The 9110-nt window shown below is 26.3% G+C and overlaps 1 protein-coding gene across 1 annotated transcript; it reads left to right on the top strand.

Annotated features, from left to right (window-relative positions):
• Positions 1–959: 959 nt before the first annotated feature.
• On the top strand, positions 960–2824 carry LOC122721398. The gene is made up of 3 exons (XM_043949127.1): positions 960–1302; positions 1477–2403; positions 2478–2824. Exons 1-3 carry the CDS (start codon positions 1030–1032, stop codon positions 2517–2519), a joined length of 1242 nt encoding a protein of 413 aa, XP_043805062.1. The 5' UTR covers positions 960–1029; the 3' UTR covers positions 2520–2824.
• The last annotated feature ends 6286 nt before the right edge of the window (positions 2825–9110 follow it).

Raw genomic sequence — 9110 nt, 5'->3', positions numbered from 1 at the left:
GTAAAAGGCAGAGGAAGGGGCTTAGCTAGGGGCAGGGGTAATGGGAGAGGCAATTTTAGTGTAAGAGGCAGAGGAAGGGGCTTAGCTAGGGGCAGGGATAAGGGTAGTGGAAACAATTTGGAGTCTGCTGATGCTAGTGGCAGTGGAATAACTAAGGGTACTAAGAATGACAAGGGCAAATGTACAGAATCAGAAATGAGTGAGAGTGAAAACGAATATCAATTTGAGTCCTCTGATGGCAGTGATTGTACAAAAACTGTTGGAATTGATGAATTAGATGAGATTAGTAGTGATAGTCATGTAGATTCAGAAGTTGAGTTAGATGAAATGGATATTGCTAAGGATAGTGATGGATTGAGCAACTTAGAGTCAGAAGCTTCAATAGATTCATCATCATCAGATAGTGACAGTGCACCAGACCAGAAGGATCATTTGCATGGATTTTACAATAATCCATTTACATATAATGGTGAAGGTGAGATCCAATTTGAGATTGGTCAATGTTTTGTTGATGCTTCTGTCTTTAGAAATGCTTTACGAGATTATGCTATTAAGGGGGGTTATGTTATTAGAAGGAAAAAAAATGATTTGAAAAGGTTTACAGCTCTATGTGCCACCGCTAGTTGTCCATGGAGAGTACATGCATCAGTGATACCAGATGGTAGAACATTTATGATTAAAACAATGGCAAGTGATCATACATGTATTAGGGCAATGGGTAATAAAAATGCAAATGCAAATTCTAAGTGGGTTGCAGGTAAACTAATGGATGCCTTATCATCAGATGGTAATATGTCTTATGACTTAATGCGTCATGAACTTGTGAAAGAATGGGGAGTTGAGGTGAGTCAATGGAATTTATACAAAGCTAAAGCAAGAGCTAGATTGCAAAATGAAGGCAGTCATAGAGATAGTTATAAGATTTTAGAAGAATATGTGAAGGAGCTACAAAGGCATAATCCATGAACTTTTGTCAAATTTCAGTTTGGAGATAGGCTTTCAGATAATGATCCAAAAGTATTTAAGAGGATGTTTTTGTCTTTTAAACCAATTATAGATGGCTTTAAAGCTGGATGTAGACCATTTATAGGTGTTGATGGTTGCCACTTGAAAGGTCCATTTGGAGGTGTTTTGCTATCAGCTATATCACTTGATGGTGATAAAGGTGTGATTCCTTTAGCTATTGCAATTATGGAGATTGAGTGTGGTGCAAGTTGGGATTTTTTCTTTGATTGCTTGAAAACCTGCATTGGTCCAGAAGATGATGAAACACCTCTGACATTCATGAGTGACAGACAAAAGGTATTACTATCAGAACCATTTATACTTTTATTTTTCTGTTAACAAAATTATTTATACTTTTATTTTTCTGTTAACAAAATTATTTATACTTTTATTTTTCTGTTAACAAAATTATGTGTACTTTTATTTTTCTGTTAACAAAATTATGTGTTTAATACTTTTTTTCTTAAATAGGGACTTATTCAAGCTGTCAATAATTGGTTTCCTGAGGCATGTCATAGATTTTGTGCTAGACATATGTTCAACAACTTTAAGAAGCAATATCCTGGACTTGGTCTGAAACAAGAATTTTGGAATGCTGCTAGAGCCACACATGGATATGAGTTCTGGGAGGCAATGAAAATGATTAAAAGGGTTAAAGATGGGGAGCCATTTGACTGGTTATTGAAGGTACCCATGAGCCAATGGAGTAGACACATGTTTTGGCCAGAAGCAAAATCAGAGCATTTAACCAATAACATGACAGAATCATTTAATGCATGGATTGGAAAAATTAGAGGGTTGCCAATTGTGAAACTGTTAGATGCATTTAGACAAAAATGCATGGTCAGACTCCAGAAGAGATATGCCAATGGGACTTCATGGGAAGGTAAGATCACTCCTAATGCTCGCAAGACAATTAATTCAATCATCAAGCAAGGGAAAAATTGTAGGTTATTGCCATGTAGAAATGATGAATTTGAAGTCACTAAGGGTAATCTGAAATTTGCTGTAAAGCTTCAGGAAAAAAAATGCTCTTGCAAATGGTGGGACATAAGTGGATTGCCTTGCAAACATGCAGCCTTGTGTATTGGATACATGCGTCAAGATATTGAGGATTATTGCCATTATTACTATTATATTTCAACATATGTGAAGGTTTATGAAGGGGTTATTCACCCAATGCCACAAGCCAATTACAGTATACAAGATGAGTCTCAATGCATTATGCCACCACTTTTGAAAAGGTTATCTGGAAGGCCTAGAAAAGCAAGGAAGAGGGAAGAAGGTGAAGCTGCTCCATCAAATGTAAGGACCAAATCAAAGACAACTAGATGTGCCACATGTAAGCAACTAGGGCATAATAAAAGGACTTGCCAAAGGGCACCTATTAAGGAGAAGGTAAGTATTTGTGAATATTATTTTTTAGATCATATATTGAATAAATTAATTTAATCTCTTTTTTTTTGTAACAGAGAAAAGGCAGTTCATCTAACATACATGGGAGACATATCTGAGATGCCACAAGTAATGAAGATTTTGGAAGATGCAGATACTACCAATACCCTTCAAGATTTTGGAAGCTAGTTTTCTATGGACAATATTGATGTTATACTTTTGTATTTTTGTAATTATGGGTACAGGTAGTCTTGGTAAATAGGATAAATTTTTGAGTTTTTTGGAGTATATATGGGTACAGACTTTTGGAAGCTTATGATAATTTTAGGATATGCAGAAAAAAGTTATAGTTATGATCTTTGTACTTGGGCAGTGAATGGGCAAACTTTGATATTGTACTAACTAATTATAATGATATGATATTTGTTTTAGACAACTCATTTATGAGCTAATTATGTCAGCAATTTCATTATCAATTTCATAGCAATTTATGTTTTGCCCAATTTGGATACTAGTAATTTAGTCATGAATTAAGCCCCCAGATTAATAAGTTTACAATCAATTTAGTCCCTGCGTTTGCAATTTTAACAGACCTTTATCCCCTATATTTTTATATTTCATAGTAAATAGTCCCTCAATAATTTAAATTCAATACATATTACTCCTTTAATAATAAATTATACAACCATTCAGTCCATCTAACATTTCAGATTTTGTAATTGCCAATAATTTTAGATCTAAACAATATTGATTCAACCAATTTACACAAACACATGAAAGCTCAGAATGTATAAAATACTGGTGTTTTTTTTTTTGTTATTTGACAGAAATGGTGGCTTCATTATCTGAATTGGTCCTGCACTTTGAGAAGGAGGCAAACACATGAAAACTAAGAATGTATAAAATAGTAATCATCATTCATAGTAGCTTGCATTGCATCAGATTTACGTACTACAAAATATTAACCCATCAGTTATAATACATCATATTAACTTACACCCAAACTAACCCACTATCTATGAAACTTAAGATTTCATTAACCCACATCCAACCCAAAATAACCCACAATCTATGAAACTTAAGATTTCATTAACCCACATCCAACTACTTCAACAACCTACCCCTTTTCATCCATTTACTTACACCCAAAATAACCCCAAGAAGCAAATACTGCAAAATCCATTACACAGATCTCATTCTCCCCCAATGAGAACGAGAATGAGAAGAAAAATAAAGACTATTAACACCAATACAATAACTAAGATAGTCTTTGTAAAACCCATCATATTCTCCATATCTTCCATCTTCATTATCATCTTTCGATTCTCATCTTGTACAATAAACATATCTTCTTTTATATCAGCCAACTCTCGCCCAAGATTTCTTTGCCTCGGCCCGACTTCCACTGTCTCTGCACTTGTTGGAAACCTCGATGCCAGTATACACCATCCCAGGAACGAGCCACATACGTTGTTGCGACAAGCATAATACAAGCAGTTCTTGTTCCTTTCCGATTCAGAAATCCTCACAGCAGCCCTAATGCCACACTTGCAATTCTTATTCAGATATCTTCCCTCCCATCCGCCGCTGGTATTGGGTGAGCAACTGGTGACCGACATCCTTCAATAATTTGCCTGTGTAGTAGCTTTTTCTCATTCTTAAATAGCCCCTTCTTCTGTAATTGGAGGGAAAAAATATCATCCTTCCCGCTAGTTAAAGGGCAATCTTGGAATTTTTTATTTAATTTTCTATTGACCAACTTATAAATTGAAGACTAACGGTGATTTAACAGAAAATCTAACGGGAGGGACTAAACGCATAATTTTTTAAAATCACAGTGACTAAATTAAAAGTTTTTTAAAACAGAGGGACGAAAGGTTGTATTTTACTAAATTAGAGGGACTAAATTACAGTTTACCCTAAAATTAATGAGTGTGATGAAATGTTTCAATTCCTTCTCGCTTGACCATTAATGGTCTTGAGTAACCTCTTTAGTTTTTAGAGGGAGTTTTTTCTTGGTTAATAATGGATCAGAAAGTCTAATTTGAACGAATGGTAAATAAAAATAAAATACATAAAATAAATATATATTTAAATAATTTATAAAATATTATAATTAAATTATATTTTTTTTATTTTTTATTAATTAAAAAATATATATAAATATATTTTTTAATATAAATTAATAATCAATGATTAATAACTCATCTCTCATTCTATTATAAAATTGACTTTTAATAATATTTATTATAAAAAAATAATTTTCATATACAAATTCATAAAAAATAATACGGTTAAAGTACCATATCAATTTAATATAATAATATAATATTTATTATAAAATTTATTTCTTTTAATTAAATTATCTAACTATTAAACAATATTTTCATTTCATTTTTTAATTTAAATAATAACTTATTATCTATAAAAATAATGCTTCATTTATATTCAAGTATTTTTAAATTTAAATCATTTGATGTATTATTCATTAAATTTATATTTTCTAAAATTAAATTAATTTTTAAATTTAAATGGTCTGTAAAACTCAGTAATTAATAAATATTATTTATAAAACACTTTTACTTATAAAAATTTAAAATTTATTTCTCCAAATTTAAATAGTTTAACAAATAATTTTAATTATATAAATATATTAAAAATTAATTAAGTGAAAGAATTACTTTTTAATAATAAAATAGTGTATAAAATTAAATTGCACAATAAATAAATAATTTCAGAAAAAATTTATACATTAGAGTTAAAAATTTAAAAATAAAAAATAAAATTTTTGAAATGATAAAATAGAAAATAAAAGGACAAAATTAAATAAATTAAATAGTATTATAAGGATTTATTTGATAAAAATTTAAAGAATTTAATTTTATAAAGTAAAAAATTTTTAATTGGGTAATTTTAAAATATATAGATATTTAATGATAATTTTTTCTGATATATATAAAATTACCTAAATACTCTCATATAATTTAAAAATTTTCAGGGGCTATAGCCCCTTGGCCTTCCTTGGGCTCTGTGTTTTTTATTTGGTTTTAGTTTTTAAGAGCCACGCTCTTCACCTTGTATGGCAAGTGACTTTCTCCTATTCTTCTTAGTTGAAAAAGGCTCCTCTATCATGGAGTTGTTCTAAAGCTCCTAAACCCTTAGAGCCTAAAAAAGTGAGACTAAAAGAGCGAGATAGCAAGATGCATCATTCCCATTTTTAGTCCACCAAGATTCTACATGCTTTCAATGAATGTTTTTTTAGTACAATTTGTCTCTTTAAACTCTTTTGTATGAAAGTTTAAGGTTATGGTTTTCTATCGGTGCTTCACTCTGCATTTTTTTTCCCTTATCTTCTCTTCGGTGTTCATTTCTTTCCGTATTGAAATATTTTTTAAATTGAACTTTTTATTAGTATTCATTTCCTTTCGAGCTGAGATGTTTTTTAGATTGAGCTTTTTATTCGAATCACTTTACTCATATTGTTACCTTGTTTTTAGGGTTTTCTTAGTGGGCTTATTGAACTTTTATATCCTTGGCCTTCAGCTATTTCTTTTTTTTATATATTTTTTTCTACTTGACTCTTATATTTTTAAAACTTTAACTTATGATCTAATGAATATTTATTTGCCAATCAAGAATAGAATGATCGGTCTTTCTAAATCTTTAAAATGTAGAGAGTGAATGAAAGTTTGGAGTTCAAATCTCTATATTTATCTTGAGATATTTGCTTTTATGGTGGGAAGGAAGAGATTTGCTTTTATGGTGGGAAGGGAGAGAATTATTCGTTATCTAAAATTATATATTAATGGTTGGTTTTGATTTTTTTTTAATTAAAAAAAGTTAATTTATTTAAAATTTTATTTTTTAATTTATATTGTCTAATTTAATTCCTGCTATTTTCTTTTTACTATATATAAAAATTGATATATTCTAAATCTAAATTTATGAATTTATGCTATATAATGTATAAAATATTGATACTATTCTAGCTTTAAAGGAAAATTTTAAATTAGTGTTGAATTATATTTGAAATCAAATTGAAGTTATTTTGAACTGTAGCTGTCCAAAATCAGTTCGAATCCAACATCTAGGAACCACAAGTTTAAATCTGAAATACAATCTAAAATTACATATAATTAAGCATAGTCAATATTATAGGGGTGAGCATTCGGTCGGTTCAGTTCAAAATCAAATCGAACCGAATAAACCGAAAACCGAAATTTTAATGTTTATGAAAATCGAACCGAACCGATTTTGGTCAAAAACTGAATCGAACCAAACCGGTCTGATTCGGTTCGATTCGGTTCGGTTTAATCGGTTTCGATTTTTAATATTTTTTTTTTATTTTTTACACTTTATTTTTAATATTTTAAAATTTAATTAAAATATTTTAATCTTAATATGATTTAATTTCTCTATATTATTGAAAAAATATATTATTATCACTAATGAGTTCGGTTCGATTTTTTCGATTTTTTTCTGATCAAAACTGAACCAAACCAAAATAACTAAAATTTCTAAAATTAAAAATCAAATCGAATCGAATCGAAATGTATAAAAAATTAAACTAAATTTTCAAATAGATTCAGTTCGATTAATTTTTTCGATTTGAACTGAATACTGCTCACCCTAGTCTATAATATACGAATTTAAATTAATTGAATAATCAACTTCCGGCACTAAATTATTTAAAAAGTATATTACTATTGTTTTACGAATTTCCAGACCCTAAATGATATATATATTGTAAAAGATAGGTCAGAAGATTCAATTATTTTATATGTATTTAACTTCCGGCCATCCTTATCTAATCCGCACCGGCCTGCCCAAACAAACCCACCAACCCTTTCTTCGGACCGATGTCGGAGTTTTATATATTGAGCTGATCACGCATTGGCCGCCGACATTTGATGATGTGATCCATTATACATCAGCCCTTCCTTTGTCGGAGCTCATTTTATTGCATAAGCATGCAATAATAGCCCCTTGTTTTAAGAGATAATGGTAAAAAACTATTTACTTTTAATTTTATTAAAATTATATATTATATATTTTTTAATTAAAATTTAAACTTTTAAAATTATTCTCATTGTATTTCTCATTACTTATATTCTTAAAAATTAATAAAATTATTATATCACTCTCAATGATAATATTACGACGGCTAAATTTTATAATAAAATTAATAATAATTAAAAAATTCAGAATAAAATTATAATAAAATTAAGAATATAAATTTTTTTGATAATTATTTATTTTATTAATAATTTTTTTAAAAAAATAAAAAATAAAATTTGAATTTATAATTTTAAATAAATTAAATATTCATTTAGTCATTTATTAAGTCAAATTAAATAATTAAATATTTAATCTATATATTATTAATTTTTTAAAAATTCATTCTAAATATTAATATAATTTAGAAAAACTGGTGAATTAGTATTGTCTTTAATAGTTAAAAGAATAATTTAAAAAATTATCTAAAAAATTATTTTATTATTTTTTATATTTTTAAATTAAATCATTTTCAATATTATTTAAATTATTTTTTAAAACTTTATAATTAATATATTTAATAAAGTTATTTTTTAATAATAATTTTAAAAATAATGTTAAATAATAAATATATTAGATAGATAAAAAAAATCCATCGATAATTATTTTAATCAAAATAAAATAAAAACAAATGTTATTATAAAATTATTAATAAAAGTAAAAAATTAAATAATAATATAAATAATAATTTTTAAATATATTTAATAATAAAAAAAATAACTTGATAATTTTATAAATTTCTGAGTATATAAATAATAGCATAATGCATTTAATTAAATATTAAAAAATAAAATTTAATAAAAATATAAAATAAAATTACAATAAAATTAAAATATAAAATTTTTTATAATTAATTCTAAATTTTATTAAAGGTGTTATTGTGAAATAGTATTGATGTGATGAATAACATAATAATTTTATTAATTTTTTAATAATATAAATAATAATTAAATACAAAATAATTTTAAAAAAATTAAAATTTAATTAAAAAATATAAAATATAATTACAATAAAATCAAAATTATAATTTTTTGGTGCGATTGACTCATTGTTTTATGCACAAACAAAGTGCCGTTCATGCCCATCAAGTTATTAATTGTAGTCTTCGGTCAAATTATATAAAGTGAGCGGCTTAATTACGTTAAGAGTTATTTTTTAATATTATTAATTTTTAAATTTTAAAGCTCAATAAAAAATTAATTACATTGAAAAAAACCTGTTAAGATTTATTATTTTTATCATTTTATGGAAATTCATTTATAATTTAAGTTTATAATTGAGTTAATTTTTTACTTTAATTTTATTAAAATTAAACTTTATATTTTTTATTAATTAAAATATAATATTTTAAAATAATTACAATTATATTTTATTATTATTAAAAATTAATAAAATTATCAAATAACGAAAAATTTAAAATTAATTATAAATAATTTTATACTTTATTTTTATTATAATTTCATTTTATACTTTTATTTTTTATCGATTAAACTCTATTTCTTTTAATATATATAATGTACTCTATTATTATTTAATTGAAAACTTATAAAATTATTAAATTATTTTTTTATTATTAAATATATTTAAAAATTATTATTTATATTATTATTAATTTTTTTAATTTTTATAAATAATTTGATAATAATAATTTATTT

Source organism: Manihot esculenta, chromosome 12, assembly GCF_001659605.2.
Source record: "Manihot esculenta cultivar AM560-2 chromosome 12, M.esculenta_v8, whole genome shotgun sequence".
Lineage (NCBI taxonomy): Eukaryota > Viridiplantae > Streptophyta > Magnoliopsida > Malpighiales > Euphorbiaceae > Manihot > Manihot esculenta.
This window is presented reverse-complemented; position numbering and strand designations above follow the sequence as displayed.

Bases quoted from the DNA above. Each gene is read 5' to 3' on its own strand.
- LOC122721398 (XM_043949127.1), top strand. From the start codon at position 1,030: ATGTTTTTGTCTTTTAAACCAATTATAGATGGCTTTAAAGCTGGATGT. The intron at 1,303-1,476 runs GTATTACTATCA...TTTCTTAAATAG, and splicing joins TCATGAGTGACAGACAAAAG to GGACTTATTCAAGCTGTCAA. The intron at 2,404-2,477 runs GTAAGTATTTGT...TTTTTGTAACAG, and splicing joins GGGCACCTATTAAGGAGAAG to AGAAAAGGCAGTTCATCTAA.